The sequence below is a fragment of the Nicotiana sylvestris genome, chromosome 11, assembly GCF_000393655.2.
Source record: "Nicotiana sylvestris chromosome 11, ASM39365v2, whole genome shotgun sequence".
Taxonomy (NCBI): Eukaryota; Viridiplantae; Streptophyta; class Magnoliopsida; order Solanales; family Solanaceae; genus Nicotiana; species Nicotiana sylvestris.
This window is the reverse complement of record NC_091067.1, coordinates 123295873-123313985: the sequence shown is the minus strand read 5'-3', so window position 1 is coordinate 123313985 and position 18113 is coordinate 123295873. Positions and strand designations below refer to the sequence as shown.

The following is an 18113-nucleotide window of genomic DNA, read 5'->3' as shown; positions in this document are numbered from 1 at the left end:
TATTTACCTGCTAATGTTTGTAGTAGTCTCGCTGCTGTAAACAATGGCAATATACTACGGGATTATGTTAGGATTATGTAATGTTTTTATTTAAACCAATATAAGCTTCCTTTTATGTTCAAAAAAAAGAGAAAAAAATCACCCAGGTCCTTGTAAAATGACGATTTAAAAGAGAAGCCCAAACCTTTTGAATATTGCAAAGTCCGCCCCATCAAAATCAAACGTGGACTGCCTCCTAGCTGGAATCCAACGTGTCAACCCAACATTGGCTCACTACATGTGTAACGCAAACAGAAATTAAGAAACCCACCTCACTAAAATACGCAGCAGTGCACACTCTCTTATCCTACACCCATCTTCTCCACAAAAAAGTTCCAGATCAAAACCTCCAAAAACCCTTTAAAAATAAAAAATTTGCTCAACATTTTCCTGCAGTTTCACTGTCTCTAAACCCACGCGCTAATGGCGGTGCGTGCAACAGTTAGCCGGTTTCCCGGTGACCAAGACGCACTGGAAGAATCAGGACTACCGTGGGGGGTAACAGTTTCACCGTTCGCCAGCAAGGACGAAAACGGGAATCCACCGGTTTATGGATCGGGCGGTCACTTATTACCCCGATGTGAGAATTGTTGGGCTTACTATAACACATACTGTGAACAAGAACAATGGGCCTGGACTTGTGCACTTTGTGGGACCCTTAGCGGGCTTTCTTCTCAGGCCGTAACCCGTTATTCGCTCCCTGAATCTTGTCCGGAGAATTTATCTTCGTTTATTGACCTTGAATTGCCCAGTAAGTGTAGCACCCTTTAATGCAAAATTTGATATTTGAAGATTCCCTTTTGTGTAATTTTGGGAATTTAGATGCACTGTTTTGAATATATTTGTTTTTGGATTGGTTTAGTGGATGAATCTGAGGAAATGCAGGCGCGACCTGTGTATGTGGCAGCTGTTGATCTTGCTTGTAAGTTATTATTACTAGGATTTAAGTTATTAATCCATCTGTGTAATATAACTTAGTCGTACCATTTACTTTAAGTTAAATAGAGTTACGTGCAGTTAGCTTTTAAATGACCTGATGCATATAACTTAAACTAGTATATTATTGCTTTAATTTGATTGTGGCAGTTAAATGATGTAGGGACTATGCAATTATTTAATTTAGAGTATTGAAGGGATTTTTCTGCCTTTGATTTGCTGAAATGTTTTAAATTTCAAACGTGGTTTGTGGTAATCACTAATCTCTATGTAGTTTCCAAGGATAAATATTTTATTTTGAAGCGAAAAAAACAAGGTATCGATTGTCCCAAATCAACCCAAATTCAGTTGGTTGGTTTGTTGAGTTTTATGGGAATGGAAGTGTTGTGGTTGTTCGTGTTTATGAAGGTTGTGGCTTGTTGGGAATTTGTAGGGGATGGATGTCACAGCTTAACATTAAAAAGAATGTTAAAAGTTTTAGTTTTGGGAGCTGTATTGTTATGCCTAGAGACAAGACGCTTAGCTACAAGCACTCCTACACAGGTCTTACTTTGTAGATAATGGTGTTAAAGTGCACAAAGGGTCAGTAGCAACTAACCAAACAGGGATATTACAATAGATTATGCAGATGGAAAATGACAACTGAAATCTATCTTCTTGTCAGATTTCATGTCAGTTGGCCTTCTTTGTTGACACATGTATGTGTGTAGGCTATCATAGTTAAATTTTATTGTCATTACTCTCACTTGGCATACATTATTTCCATTGATCTTTGAGAATTATCTTAGATTTTACATTAAGAACTGATGCATTTTGTGGAAAGTAGATGCGGAGTATGTTGCTGTTATTGATTAACAGGTGTTAAGTTCTTATGCAGCATCGGAAGAGTTTTTGGAACTTGTTAAAAGTGCACTTTTAGCTGCTTTAGAAGGTTGGTTATTGACACATCTTTTGAACATTAAGTTTATATTCTTTACTAGACGGAAGTTTAATGTTTGTTTTCTTTTGTCTTTTGATCAAGCTCTTGGGCCTGGATCACTATTTGGGCTGGCTACATTCAGCCATAAAATAGGTTTGTATGATGTTCAAGGGCCAATTCCAGTGGTGAAGAATGTTTTCATTCCTCATGATTCTGATAGTGCCCTGTCAATGGAACTTCAGGATGTCATGCCCCTACTTTCGTTTTTAGCTCCAGTATGTTTGTTTGATTCCTTTCCCAGTGCTTTTCTTTTTCTATCTGGACTGTAATGGTGTTTAATTTTTCAATGTCAAAAGGATGAACATGCAGTAGCCTTAAATCAGTGATTTGTTGTAGGTGGATACCTGTAAGGACCGCATCGCATCCGCACTTGAAACATTGAGGCCAACAACTTCATGGGAAAGGACATCAGGTGCAGGTCAAGGATTAGATGGAGTTTTTCTGGGTGGAAGAGGTTTTGGAGCTGCAATGGAAGCCCTTTTCAATTATCTTGGATCAGAATATGGAAATACGTTTGCATTAGGTATGGCAATTTCACACTTCTTTCTTTGTGTCAGAGACAATTAATGATGCACCTCTTGTTGGGTTGCTTTTTGTTACTGTAATTTATTAATTCAGGCATCCTTTTGTTCTTGCTGAATCAGCCTTTTTCCAGAATGGACAGCAAACAGAGAATCTTTCCACTGAATTAGTAGTTCCATAGTATCTTGCTTAAAGATATTACTCAGTGACTGTTTTTTTCCCCCCAATTGAATCAAAATGCAGCTAGAGTTTTTGCTTTTCTTTCGGGTGCTCCTGATATTGGAGCCGGCCAACTAGATACAAGACGGTATGGTGAGCAGTATGCTAGTAAAGGAGAGGATGCAGACCGAGCTTTACTTCCTGAACAAACTCCATTCTATAAAGATCTGGTACTAGCATAGTTCGTGACTTATTGATTTTAGCTAATTTACATTTGAACATTAAGCATTAAAATGTATTTCAATAGGCTGCCGTGGCTGTTCAATCAGGTGTTTGTGTAGACATATTTGCTGTGACAAATGAGTATACTGATTTAGCATCACTGAAGTTTCTGAGTATCGAGAGTGGAGGCTCCTTATTTTTGTATACGAGCAGTGATGACTCCACACTTCCTCAAGACATGTGAGTATAATACTTGCTATTGCTATGATTATGTAATGTATGTGAGCTTTTAAATCTAATTCATCATTAAGTTTGATCTGAAGTTTAAGAATATCCCCCCCACCCCCCACCCCCCAGAAAAGAAAAACCCCACCTACGCCATACATCCCTCAAGTTTGTAGAACTGTACTCAAAACTCCCCTGATTAACTTTTCCATCTCTATTCGACGGACATGTTCCCTGCTTGTAATGAAAGTGTCCTGCTGGCCGAAAAACCTAACTTATCGCTGAAAAAAGTACCGCTTTGGCTTCACTTCACAGAGACGTTCTGTGCAATATCCATTTGGATCTCCTTCTTGCGGAACAAGCTTTTTCTTGGTTTCAAAATTTCACCAATTTGCGCACTTAGATTTCCCCTCGCTAAGTCTTTGTTGCATCAATTAGGGATTCAAATTTGTAGGTTCAATCGAGCATCAACCATCTCTAACACCCAAATTAGGGCATGGAATCCTAAGCTCCTTGTTGATTTTAGCTCTTCCCTGTGATTGCGCATAGGTATAGGGTCTGCTGCTCCTGGATGGCTTTTTCTGGTTATTGAGTGGCTAGAATTTGCTTCTAATGTGTGTGCTTATTGCGGGGAAACAGGCATATGGCTTTTGGATTTAGCCAACTCAGAGCATTTCTAAAAGTTTCTTTTTCTTGTGTTGGGGATTAGTGGAGATGAAGTACGAATTTGGTGTTTAAGGTTAATTCTTTTTTTTTTTTTTTAAATATAGGAGTTTCAATTTTGGTGTCCTCGCAGGATTTCAGATGGTATAATTGGTGATTTTTCATATGTAAATAATAGATGACAGTTTGTTTTGGAAGACAAATCCTCAAGTCTAAATCATATGTATACAGATGAAAGAAAAAGAAAAAGAAAGGGCAAAACCAAAAGAGAAATTAACGAGGGATCTTGTGTTAAGTTTTTGCGAATTTGAGGGATTGTGTCTATGGGATATAAAGGATGTTCGTAAGCCTTAGGTATGAATTAGGTTGAAGTCTTATCATATGACAGGTCATTTGTTGATAACTGGTTGTTACCAGTATAAAGTAACACACCAGTAATAACCATATATTTTTGTTCCAGGGTTTACGTTTGTCAGTTTACATAACACTAGAATGATATTCGTACAGGTACCGCATGTTAAGTCGACCATATGCTTTTAATTGTGTCCTAAGGCTGAGAACTTCGTCAGAATTTCAACCGAGTCATTCTGTAAGATCTCTGCTATCATTTTTATTCCACAGATTCTTATTCTACTATCTCGTTTGGCTCATAATACTTGCACTATTCCCTACAGTATGGGCATTTCTTCCCAGATCCGCAATATGAAAATGTCCAACACATAATTTGCTGTGATTCTTTTGCTACATATGCCTACGATTTAGAATTTGCAAATAATGTTGGATTTTCCAGGTAACATATCTTCTGCTTTTTGTACTCCTTTTCCAAAATAATTTTTTTGCTCATTGTTTCTTGTATGAACTGCTAATTGTTACATGGAACGATGCTTGACTAAAAAATTGATGCTAAATTTATTTGCACTAAAAGAACTTTTGATAAAAGCAGTGCTATTGGCCCCTTTAGTAAAGCTACGTGCTGGTCTTAATGACACCAAATTAAATTTGTTTGTTTTCTGCTTTGGGGTCCAGACCTCAGTTGTGGGATTACACTGGGTTGGTTTGTTTGTTTGTTTGTTTGTTTGTTTGTTTGTTTGTTTGTTTGTTGTTGTTGTTGTTGTTGTTGTTGTTGTTTTCTGCTCTGGGGCAATGCATTTTATGGGTTCCTCTGCATCTTGCACGCATTTAAGTTTTTGCCAGTTCCAGTGAAAATCCCTTGTTGAGCCAGATTTTTAATTTTGCTAATAATACAAGAATACTTTTCTTCTGCAGGCATACTTCAGAATTGCCTATGGTGCAAATTGCTTTTCAGTATACTGTTGTTGTCCCACCAGATGAACTTGCAAATGCAGGATCAAGTTCTACAACAAGGTACGATTATTCTTACTAGTGGCCTTTATGCTGAGGTGATCATCAAAGATCAAAGCTTTAAATTTATTCTTTTGTAAATATAATATTGGGTTTACTTAGTAGAACTCAACAACAAGAACCATAAAGTATGCAATTATATGTTGCATCTGGACAAGTGTCTTGGCAGTTCTGTTTTGGTTCTAGTTTAGCTTTTCCTGGTTGGGTGCTTTTTTTGTGATGAAGTAGTTTCATTGATGGCATCAAGAAGATGCACAGTTTACAAAAGATGGTAAGTAGAAAAGAGAGTTTGTTAGCTCCAGTTCATGAAGTTCTATGCTAAAGATAAGAAGCTAACAAAATCCATAAAGTCATCAGGGGTATTTACAGGGCATAGATTTCTCCAACCGAATAAACATAAAAGAGATCTAGCCTTAATGGAGTGGTTTGCAATTGATATTTCATCAAAACATATGCAGTTCCTTCTTGTCCAGACACACCAAAAAATGCATGCAGGGATCATTTCCAGATTTTCCTGATGGATCTATCAACTTTCTGGAACTCCAGCATTCATAGGCATCCTTAATACTCTCAGGCATTACCCAACTGATCTGCAAACAAGAGCATGCTCCAGATATCTGCAGCTACTGTACAGTGTAGGAGAAGGTGTCTGTTTGGTTTCTTTACTTTGGTGACACATCTAAGGTTTTAGCAGTGGATGTTTGACAAGCCACATACTATATATGGTGTTTGTACCTCTCAGCCCCAAGTAAAAGTTGATTCAATTTAAAAGTATATAAGCGAACCAATTACTTAAGACAGCAAAGGAATGATCTAGAAGTAGAGAATTCTGGAGCTAATGTCTGTCAGAATTGCAGCTTATCCTACCATTTCTTCATAATGTTGCATTCCTCTGGTTTCGCTTTACCTTTTTTCTTCTTTTTAATTCTAAAACTTTTTCTATAATTTAAAGTGCTCTAGCTTTGAGCAAGAAATAAGTTTCTTTTTTTGCTTTTCTTTTTCTGGTGGATACCCTTTTGGGATCATCTTCTATTAGATATGCTCTAAGCAGTGGATGTGTTTGTGCAGAACAAAGCATTCCCTCAAAAGGAGATTAAGGATTCGAACTCTGCAGTTTGGAGTAGCTCATAGCATAAATGAGATTTATGATGGTGTTGATTCTGAAGTGGTGCTTTCATTACTTGTCCACAAGGTATGTCTTACTTTCCTTCATACTTCACTTTAACCGAAATTCATCAGGGCTATTAACTGGAGTCTCTTAGGATTTGTCTCTTTCTATTTCGATGTGAACTTGCCAGCATTTTTCGGTAAGTTAATTGATACAAGGTGGTGTTAAGTGCACAGAATTATTATAATACAAATATGCTTTTAGAATTGTGTTGTTAAAGGCTCGTTTGAAGTGCGGTTAAACCCTGAAGTTAAGCAGATTGGTGTTTTGCCTCACTTAGGCAGTGTATAGTGTTGGCACCAAGACGCTATGGTTGCGCCTCATAGCCCATGGATTTGTTCTTGAAGAGTGAATCACTAGACAATAAACTTAGTTGAGGAAGTAATATATTATCAACTCTTGTCTATTTTATATGGCATTCTATTCCCTTTTTGGTCGCTTGAAAAAAGATTGACTCTATTTCTATATTTCGAAACTCTTTAATTTTAATATTCCTATTTTGCTCATCATACATATTTAGCTTATGTGTCAAGACTTTTTTTTGATCGGTGAAGTAAGTATTTTATTGATGTAAAGCAAAATTCCAGCATTAAGGAAATGTTGATGCCAAGTACATCCAAAAGAGAACTTCACAATGGGTGTTAAGAGCTAAGAAAGTCAACTTATGTGTAACTCTTTCATTCATTCATTCTTAAACTTTGTGTTTTATCAAAAACACTGTCATATAAAATGAAAAGGAGGGAGTATATGTTACTAAAAAGTTGTAAATGAACATTTTAGTGATCGATAATTAGAACCTATAAAGTTATGTAGATAATTAGTCGATAAATCTGGATTACAATATTAACACCACAATTTGCATCCAAATAGAAAATTAAAATGATTTTTGAGCTTGATAGATACGATTTTACATTATATATTTCTTTAATTAAAGTTTTTAAAAGTTGCTTTTTGATAGCCGAGAAATTCCCGGGAGCCAATAGGTCATGATTCGAAACTCGGCAGATAATGAGCCTGCCCCTCTAACCTTAAATACAAAGCTTTTTTCTGCGGCATGGTCCGAACTCGTAACTTGTGCCTAACCCTGCTACATTTTTACCACTAGATCAAAGTCTTTGTTTTTAAAACTTTTTTGCCAACATAACTGGTATTTGTGTTTATTATTTTTTTAAAGGCCAAATACATAGACAACCCCTTATCTCTGCCATATTTTTCATCTAGACACTTTAACTAAACCTATAACCTAGTGAACACTTAATATGTGTTCAAACTGTACCTATTGAATACACTTTGATGACATGGCAAGTTGCGTGTTTGTCACCCAGCTTGAGTGCGTACTCAAAATATTTAATTCCAATGGAATAATTTTAAACTTTGCCCGGAAAAATGCTCCGACGACTTCTAGCTTCTCAGTCTTCCATTTTCGTTCTCTCTTTCCCCTCAACTCACACGAATCATTTTCTACCCAAAAGCCTTAGTTTCTGACTAGATCAGTAGATCTAAAGCCTTACTTCCACTAGAGATTCATCACCGGCGACCTCCATAGTTTCAATCCAGATCCGGGATCAAAACCGACCCCTTCCTCATACTATTTCTCTGTCTTTTTATCCCTAATCCTTTCCTAAATGCCTTTAGAAACGATTTCACTTTTCTCCATTAAACTTAAAGCTTTGATTACTTAAGACAGTAAAGAGAGCATAAGGTGGTGCCCGGAATTTGTATAGCGTGGAGGAAGTGGGTTTGCCGGTGATACCGTGATAGTTGTGTTTTTTTAATTTTTCTTATTTAATGACCTTGCCAGAAAAATGGCCTTATCAGAAAAAGTGAAGCTTAATTCGCCGGAATCCTTTTTCGGTCATCTCCCTTTTCTTTCTGATTTTGATTTTTTCCTTTTCCTTTTGCTGATGTGTCTTTGTATAATTGGTTTTACTTTCCATGTCACAGAGAGTGATATTCGCGTTCCCTAAGTTATTTAGAATCGTAAAATATGTGTTCAATAGGCATAATCTGTGTATAGATCAAGTGTTTAATTGGTTATGAGCTTAGTTAAGTGTCTAGATGAAATATATGGCCAAGTTCAAGGGACTGTCTATGTATTTGGCTTTTTTTAAAGATAATTTAAACTTAATTTCCGTGTTTTTGTAGCATACACAATAGATCTTGACGCTTTTCAGGTTTTCACCTTGGACAACTCTAGAATCCCCAAGATCTGGTCAACTATTGACAGAACATGATAGTTCTTGTCTACACAAAAAAGTTTAAGTAAAGGGATCTTGACTTTATGAGTTGAGCTCTCCAATACTTCAGAAGCTTATCTATTCCTCCTCCATATTAGCTAAAAGATAAATAAAGGTTCTGTTTTTCTGATAGTGATCCTTCTTGCTTTAATTTTGTACATCTCCAGCTTGGTATTGTCTCAACTTGTGGATGTATTGTCGTTTGCTTAAACAACAATCACAGTCCAATGTTTGGGGATCAATATGTTATTTGATCGTTACCTAACACAGCTTCTCTTTTCGACCCTCACTATGCTACACTCACAGACAAATGAGTAAAAAATTAATAACACTAATAAAAGATAATCTTACAAAAATTAAACACTCCAAAAACCTTTTGGAACAAAACTTTAAACTTCAGATTCATCTACTCCTAACATAAGAAGTCTACTCTATAAGAAGTCTACTCTATAATATGGGTGAGCAAAACCAAAAGAATCAAGATGTCATTGATAGGAGAAAACTTGTTCTCCTACCTTCTTTTTGATCTTGGAGAAATTTCCTGTGTGCTTCCGGCCCAACTTCGCTTGGCACACAGATATGGAACTGTGGGTAGTATGGGCTGCTGCTCTTCCCTCCTCCCAACTTAAATACCATACCATGTAATGGTTATAAGCCGTGATACATCTAGTGCTAGATGCACTGTTGTCAAAGGCGCGCTTAAAGCACGCTTAAGCTCTGAAGCGAGGCTCAAAACATGTTGAGCGCTTCGCCTCGCTTTGTGGGTGCTTTAGTGTCGCATCAAGGCTCTAAGGCATACTTTTCCTTGCCAGTGAGTATAATCCTGAAAATGTGACATTAAATAATTGATATTTCGCTTTATTGTTAAAAAATTCAATTTCTTTGTCCATATATTTGTTACTCATGCTTATAATTATTAGGCTTGGACTACATATACATTTTCTAACTTTTTCTCCGGTTGCGCCTTTTTTCATTAAAGCCTGCGCTTTAGTTGCACTTTGTGCTTATAGCCCCAACGATGCTTTGTATCACTTCTTTATCGCCTTTAATGGTTGTATACACTACCAAAATCCTCTTTCTTGCGGCAACTAAGTGAGACCTACATGTACTGATTTGCAAACCTCACGAACCGTTTGATTGGTTGGAAACTAGACTTCAAAAGTCACAATTATTTCCAACATATTGAAGAAAACTCATTCTGGATGATTCTTGTTGATGCTTTGATATCAAAACCTGGCAGATTGATAGCATAATGCACGCTCATCGACAAAAATATGATAAAATGAGAGTAACTCTTGAAATGCCTCAAAACTTATTAAGTCCTAAGCTAAAAGTATTTTGTAGAGTATTAGATTTTATCTTTATAAGATCAACACATCATGTCTGTTCTTGCGTATCTGTATACTACAGTAGGCCCATTAATATTAGAAGACAAAATCATGCTTTCTTAATGGAAGTTAAGTTTACTCTTTACTTATGCTAAACAATTTTCCTTTTTCTCAGGTTATTTTAGCCTCATTGGAGCAAGGTGTTCGAGAGGGCAGAATGTTACTTCATGATTGGCTTGTAATTCTTACGGCTCAGTACAATGATGCTTGCAAGCTTATTCAGTCTGGGCATGGAGGTTCAAGCATTGTTCACATTGATGTTGCATTCTCTCAATGTCCTCAACTGCAGCCTTTACCCCGCTTGGTGTTTGCTCTATTACGAAATCCTCTTCTTCGTTTACATGAAGAAGGCGTGCATCCTGACTACCGAATATATCTTCAGTGTCTTTTCAGGTATCAATATCTCCCAAGTGGGTTATTTTCTCATAGTGGACAAGACTAGAGTTTCATGTACTTTTCGTGAAAAAGAGACTAGAGTTTCATATACTTCTTTCTAGCTCTTTTATGGAATGGTGGGGAAGAGGGTGAGTAGGGGTGATATAGGAGGTGGGGTAGAGGTTATGTCATTGCAATAAACTAATTCAGCTACTGGTGATACTTGTTTTTAAGTTTCAACTGGAAGTTAGATATGCAGAATGCATTCTAGGTTAACTGTACTTGTGGAAACTAAGGGAAGGAAGAGAAAGGTAAAGTGCGAAGAAGGAAAAGAGGAGCAAAGAACTGATTCGTTTTTTGAAAGGCTGCTAGCAAGAAGCAATGCGAGAAGGGAGCTTTGGTACAAATCTGGTCCAGGACAATGGGATAAGATGGAACTACAGTTTTCAAAGTTGGGGGTTTAATATTTATGAAGGAACCATATCAGAAAGAGAATTCAAAGGCCTCAGAGAAAGAACGAGAGAGTGATCAGCAAACTTAGTCTAAGGAAAAGGGATCAGATAAGTAGCTGGGGACTGAAATACTCTTTTTGGAGATTCTGGGCCTTTGAACCCTCATGATTTTAAGGGAAAAAAATTTGGTGGGCCCAAAACGAAGCTTATCTGTCTCTTTTTCTCTCTATACTTCTCTTTCTTAAACCAAAAATCGGAACGGAAAAATCGAGTACTTTTCTCTTCCCTTCTCTGCTTAAAGAAGTCTTTGCAATACTTTAAATATCTAGATGAAGGGATCAAAGCTCTTTCAAGTAGTTTCTTCAGCCTTTACCTATTTTTTAGTATGGACATGGACCTAGTGATACCCAAACCCTTTGTTCCTTTATAAGGATGCAGCTTTCTTTATTAACTTGTGGCCTAATAAAAGTTGATTTATCATTCTCTGGAATGAAACTTGTGTGGTATTTACATATTAATCCAAAAAATCTGGTCAAATAGAGATGGTACCTTTTTTCCCATGTGTTCTGCTTAAACATCTCTTCAACAGCTGATTGGCTTTCTTTTTTAATGGTGGTGCATACGAGAACTTTATGTTGTCTCTGGAGTAGGGACAATTGTAGTTTTTGTAGCTACATTAAAAGAAGAACAGACTGAGAAAGTATGATTTTTCTTCATGTGCTCCTTAGAAACATTAGCTTTAATTGCTGGGTGCGACTCTTTTTTGCTGATAATTTTTGTGGATGATGGCTGGTAAATCTAATTGTTAACTACTTTGGACTTTTGATGCAGTGGACTAGAACCTTCTTCTCTTAATCGTGCTATATATCCATTGTTAACCTCATATGCCTCGCCAGACAAACAAGCATATCCTCGACATTCCCTGAGCCGGGCTGCACTGATTACAAGCGGCAGCCCGATATTTTTTCTGGATGCATTCACAAATCTTATTGTGTTCTATGCTTCAACAGCAGACCCTTCACTTCCTTTTCCACCACCTCAGGACTGTAAGTAACGCGCATTTTTTCATTGTTACATTAGGTGTTACTTGATCCATAGTGTGGATGCATTTTGAGATGTGCAAACGTTGATTTTGATAACCAGGTTTACTGAGAACAACAATAAACAAGCTGAAGCAAGATAGATGTATCACCCCTAAACTTACATTTATCAAGGGAGGGCAGGATGATGCGACATCATTTGAGAATTATCTGATAGAGGAACAGGATGTAGAAGGAAGTGGCTTCACAAGCATCATGGGTTTCGTTTCATTCCTTGAGGAGATTAATCAAAGTACGCTGGAATACATGAAATAAGTTGCCTCAATTCTTCTGTAACACAGGTTAGGACAGGAAGCAGGTTCCTCCAAACTTACTGTACAATTGGGCCAGAACAGTTACATCGTCTACAATCATGTACAAACACTTATATCTTAGCTTCATTCCGAGAAACTTTTGCAACGAAGGGTTACATGTAGCATCACACCAAGCGATGATTACTTACTCAGAGCAGTTTTACTGATGTCACCACCCACCACCACATCTTCATACATTTTTCTATTGCCCTACTGGTTCAGCTTCAGACTGTAGGTTTGCTCATCCAAATTTTGTACCAGAAGCTGGCTCAAACTGCCCTTTTTGTGTGGATAATTTGAATATAGAATAGATATAACTTTAAGTTCTGAGCTTGGAAATGTTGTTAAGAGTGTCTGCTTTTTCCTCATTCTTGTTGGTCATGTATTTTCCCCCCTGTGGATCTCTCTTTTTGTTCTTGTGAAGTACAAACTAGACTGAATAAACAAACTAGTCTCTTTTGCAACGAATGTTTGTGAGAAGTTAAAAGGTTTTTTTTTCTTTCCAATTTTGGAAAAAATGGTAAGTTCTGTTATTACACGAGTTGACAATTCTCGAGGCGTGCGCCTTCAAATTTTACCAATTCTCTTCGTTATAACCAATTGTGAAAGTTTACGAAACAATGGTTATCAAAAGCCAACCAACGTTGATCTTCAAATTTTGGGAATTATAAGATCCAGCCTAGCACTCACAACGTAGGACTCACACAAGAAGATATTAGGGTGAAATTTAAAAATAGCAAGAGTTACAAGTGGTAATTAAAAAATAGCCACAGTTTCAAAGTAATCGAAATTTAGCTTCTTTTCTTGTAAAGATAAATCTAAACGAAAACGCTGTTCGAAATCCGAAAAATATTCCAGCATAATAAACTGGAGTTCCAGCATAATATATTAGAGTTCCAGTATAATGTACTGATCCAGCATAATATGCTGGAAGTTCATACACAGGTGCTCCAATCTCCAGTATATTATGTTAGAACTTTTCGTGTGCCGGAGTTCCAGCATAATATGCTGAAAGTTCATACACATGTGCACCATTATCTAGTATATTATGCTGGAACTTTCCGTATTGCAGCAAAATAGTGGGGAAGTGCACGGTTAGCCACTATTTAAAGATGTCTTTATTCTTTATCTACGGTTTAGGATGTATTTACTTTTTAGCCAATGCTTAATAATCTTTTACCCGCCCGGACGAAAATACCCCTATGTTAGACATGGATGTTGTGTAAATATTAAGGACATGGTATCCTTAACTTCATGAATGCTGTATAAATATTAAGGACATGGTGTTTTTAACTTCATGAATGCTGTGTAAAATATTAAGGACATGGTGTCCTTAACTTCATAAATGCTGTGTAAATATTAAGAACTACTTGTCCTTAGTTTTTGAACTTGTAACTCTAAGTTTAGGACTACCTGTCCTTAACTTTTGAACTTGTAACTCTAAGTTAAAGACTACATGTCCTTAACTTTTGAACTTGAAACTCGAAGTTCAGGACCACCTGTCCTTAATTTATGTGCTTGTAACTCTAAGTTAAGAACTACTTGTCCTTAATTTTTGTGCTTGTAACTCTAAGTTAAGGACTACTTGTCCTTAATTTCCGTGCTTGTAACTCTAAGTTAAGGACCAAGTGTCCTTGATTTTTGAACTTCCAACTCTAAGTTCAAGACCAAGTGTCCTTAACTTATGAGTTTGTTACTGTAAGTTCAGGACTAGCTGTCCTTAATTTATGAGCTTATAAGTCTAAGTTAAGGACTACTTGTCCTTAGTTTTTGTACTTGTAACTCTAATTTTAGGACTACCCGTCCTTAACTTTTGAACTTGTAACTCTAAGTTCAGGACTACATGTCCTTAACTTTTAAACTTGGAACTCGAAGTTCAGGACTACCTGTCCTTAATTTATGTGCTTGTAACTCTAAGTTAAGGACTGCCCATCCTTAATTTCTGTGCTTGTAACTCTAAGTTAAGGACCAAATGTCCTTAATTTTTGAACTTCCACCTCTAAGTTCAGGACCAATTGTCCTTTACACATCTAACTCCTTAATCTGAATTTGTACCTCCAAATTCTAATGGTATAAGTTTCTCTATTGGCCACTCATTTACTTGTTCCACTACAACCACTATTACAGAACAGAAATGTCACTAATCATAAACAATTTAGCCCAAAACAGCAAGAAATTAGATTTGAATGTAAGTACTGGTTATTTATTACTACTAGTGTTCTTTGCTTCAGAGAGTAAGTAAGATTTGAAATGCTTTTCAGCAGCATAAGTACTCAAAAGTCGAATAGAACCAACAACCAAGTAGGTAGGTGATTTCAAAGTTACGAGGCTTATCTATGAACATAGGCATGCATCGAACTTGATAGAGAGAAGTGAGGGTTTGAGAAGAAAAGCAATAGAAGAAAAGGTAAAAATATCTTTTCATATTAATTTTAATAGAGTATTGGCTATTTTTGCTCAATATTAGAATTGCTGGATAAAAAATAAGTACCACCTCAAATAGTGGCTACCCCACGCCATTTACACCAAAATAGTGGCTATTTTTTCATGACTTTACAAACGTTGACTATTTTTGAATTATCAGTCCAAAAACTGGCTAGCCCGTGCTAGTTTTACAAGATATTAAGGTATTGGAGTGTTACAAAAGGTAAAGAATCAAGCTTGAAGCTACAATTTGTAATTAAGGCCCATTATACAATTAAGACTCATTTGGCTATTTTTGGAATAGCTTCAAGTAGCACTCCAACAACAAGACAACTTTTACCTCTCCCCCTTTTCCTCATTTTCTTAAGCTTCTTCAACACACACACAGTCATAGGCAGCAAGGGGATCTCCCCAACTCTCTCCTCTACCCATTTTTTTCCAAATACACTCACCCTCCCAAAAATGCGGACAGAGTATACCTTCGATATACACTCGATATACCGTGGGTATACACGGGCAGAACACCCCCCTCCCCAACGGATCTCCTTCTTTCTTTCTTCTCAAACCAGAAAACAATGACCTTTTCATCATCAAGACCAGCCTTGAAGCTCTAGTAATTCAGCCATCAAAAATCCGTTCAAAACACATCAAAACAAGCTTGAAAATAGCTCTGTTGTTTTTAGTCAAAACGACCTCTAAAATAGCATCAAAAACCTGTTGCAAACAGCCATAAAATCCACCCATAACACCACCCAAAATGAGCCAAAAGATCTGTTGAAATCGGCTAAAAGAAATCGGAACAGATGCGTTTGGATTTTCGTCGTCGGTCGAAGTCGCTAGTCCGGGTTTCCGTTTGAGTCTCCGTCTAGTCCGTTTGTAAATATCCATAAAAACTTTGAAAATATGAGTCCAAAAAATATTTTCGCTTTTCTTTAGAAGTGCTTTTGTAAATAAATAAAAAACTCAAAATCTAAAATATTTTCTTAAAAGTGCCTCTTTCGAAAATTAAGAGGCGACAACCAAAATCCAAAGAAAATATTTTCTTTCTTATTTAGAAAAAGAGAGGACAAATGAAAATTCAAACAAAAATATTTTCTTTTTTACTTCTAAAATTCTCAAAGTTCCAATCAAAAGAAAAGGAATTTTTAGAAGTCTTTCTTTCAAAAAATAAAAATAGAGTCAAATTCAAAAATCCAAAAATATCCTTTTCTTCTTTTAAAGCATTTTTTAAAAAAAAAATTCAAAAAGAAAAAAAGAGTTAGTTTACTTACTCCATTCACGATCTCCCGAACTACGCAAGATCTGATTCATGCGGGGTCATGATACGTAGGCAATCCCCATCGGATTCGATCATAGCTATAAAATAAATTGAGTGAAAAAAATAAACTGAAAAAAAAGAGAAAGAAAATTAAGTAAAAAGAGAAAAAGAAAAAAATAGTGAAAAAAAAGAAAAAAAGAGAGATTGACAAAAAATAAAAGAGTAAAAAAAAAGTGCCAAAAACAAAAAAAAAAGCGGCAAAAACAAGATCAAGAGTGGTTAAAGAGAGGCAGGAATAAAAGAAAAGAGGTACATAGTGAAAAGGGCTAGTTTAAGGCCGGGATGAAACATGCAACTCGTTCAAATACATGGTAGAAACGTTTAACTGTTTAGGTGCATTGCATCCCAACGTGCGATTTCCTATATGTTAAATGCCTCAAAACTAACAAGGTTGTGTGTGTGAGTAAATCAGCCAGGTTCTGTTCAGGTGATTGGTTTTGTTGGTATGCGTTGATGAATGCGCAACCTTATACGCGGCCACAAATATTATCCACAAAACTGAGCTCCACTTCCCAGAAATGTCCATCCTTACCAAGCTCCATATAATCCTCAATCAGATGTTCCCCGGTACAATCCTCGCCCAAGAGAGCCTTTCAGAAAGAATCAGTTCACCCCTATTGGTGAATCGTATTCAAGCTTGTTCCAAAAGCTGATTAGGCTAGATCTATTGCAGCCAGTGGACCAAATTCGGCTGAACCCCGAGTCCCCACCGCACTGAGCTGACACTATATGTGAATACCACTCTGGAGCAGTGAGGCACAGTACAAAGAATCATTTTGTGAAGCAGTGAGGCACAGTACAAAGGGCAGTTGAAGATTCGATTGAAGCTGAAAGAATCATTTTTCGGGATGAAGAAGCTCCTGATGTGATGAACAATCTGTGGCCTGCCTACAACATCGGGCCAATAGTCGGAATGATTTGTGAAGCTGAGGAATTTGATCCGACATTGAAGGCCATTGCAGAGGCAGGAGAAAAGCCAGAAAATGATCACCAAGCATGAAAGTTCCCCATTAGACGGGAGTCTCGGTAGCTAGTCTTGCTATCCTTTCTGCGTCCGGATTATCTCAGGGTGTGATCCGGATGATTTACTTTATTGTCTTACTTTTTGATGTAAGCCCTTCTATCTTCAAAAATTAAAATAAAAAAAATCAAAATCAAAACAATCAAACAAAAAAATCAAAAATCAAATGAAATTAATATTTCATTGTCTAGGAATGTTTCTTTTTTCAATCTTGTCATTTTCTTTCTTATTCTCTTTTTAGTTCTGTTAAATGCAAATTTCAAAAACACGACATGCTTGCGGACTTCATGCCCGGATCCTGAAAGCCGTCAGACCTCGAAATAATGAATCAAGGATTAGATCGCAATGAAGATACGTTTAAGAAAATAAAACAAAGAGTTGAAAAAGCTGAAAGAAAATTGGGTCCAGATTGGAAAGGTACATACATTGCAACAAGAGTACTGCCAAAAGAGTGCGTTGAACTTGGGACACATCGAAGAAATGTCCCCGAAATAACTGTCAATGCAAATGCAGTCAAAAGGTACTTTGTTTGATCTTTCATATAGTTCTAATATTCTCCGGTTGGGATGACGAAGGTTTTCATTCTCGCTACCCAAACACTATCGACCCTTTGCAAACCCTTTGAGCCGGTTACCATTCTTTGACTACCCTCTTTGGAACCTGAAAGTGTTGTTGAAAAATGAAATAAAAAAGAAGAGAAAAATGAAAGAATTGTAAAAATGAAAAACGAAAGAATTGGAAAAATAAAAAATGAAATAGAAGGAAAAGAAAAAAAGGGGAGAAAAGACGAAGAAAATGAAAGGAAAAAGAAATGAAAAGGAAAGGAAAAAGAAAAAGAAAACAAAATAGAAAAAAAAAACACAAAAAAAAATCCAAGTTTCCTGAACTACGTCTGACTTGATTCCGAAAGGATACGTAGGCAGCTCTCTCTATGGGGTTCAGTCACACCAAAATAAAAATCCAAAGTCCCCCAAAAGTGAAACTGGGGCAAAAGTTATAGTAGTTCGGCAATGATCCCGCCCAAAAGGTTCCAAAGTTGTAGTTCAATCCAAATTCTTTTCACCCCAAACCTTGTTCAAGTCCTTCTGATCAATCGGCAAAGCGGTTCAAAATGGGAGGATGGAGTTATTTGGATCTGATACAATAAAATGAGAGGAATAAAATGAGAGAGTCTTATTGGTGAAAACCCACACGGGCACCGTAAGGCGACGGTAAGCAGAGAAAATCAAA

General features: G+C 36.7%; 1 protein-coding gene across 1 annotated transcript; it reads left to right on the top strand.

Annotated features, from left to right (window-relative positions):
• Nucleotides 1-344: 344 nt before the first annotated feature.
• Nucleotides 345-12584, top strand: LOC104232400 (protein transport protein SEC23 D). The gene is made up of 14 exons (XM_009785586.2): nucleotides 345-790; nucleotides 902-961; nucleotides 1853-1906; nucleotides 1997-2169; nucleotides 2291-2477; nucleotides 2720-2865; nucleotides 2943-3097; nucleotides 4253-4334; nucleotides 4420-4535; nucleotides 5012-5110; nucleotides 6176-6299; nucleotides 10016-10293; nucleotides 11559-11773; nucleotides 11871-12584. Exons 1-14 carry the CDS (start codon nucleotides 463-465, stop codon nucleotides 12080-12082), a joined length of 2229 nt encoding a protein of 742 aa, XP_009783888.1. The 5' UTR covers nucleotides 345-462; the 3' UTR covers nucleotides 12083-12584.
• Nucleotides 12585-18113: the final 5529 nt, after the last annotated feature.

Bases quoted from the DNA above. Each gene is read 5' to 3' on its own strand.
- LOC104232400 (XM_009785586.2), top strand. From the start codon at position 463: ATGGCGGTGCGTGCAACAGTTAGCCGGTTTCCCGGTGACCAAGACGCA. The intron at 2,866-2,942 runs GTACTAGCATAG...GTATTTCAATAG, and splicing joins CTCCATTCTATAAAGATCTG to GCTGCCGTGGCTGTTCAATC. The intron at 11,774-11,870 runs GTAAGTAACGCG...TTTGATAACCAG, and splicing joins TTTTCCACCACCTCAGGACT to GTTTACTGAGAACAACAATA.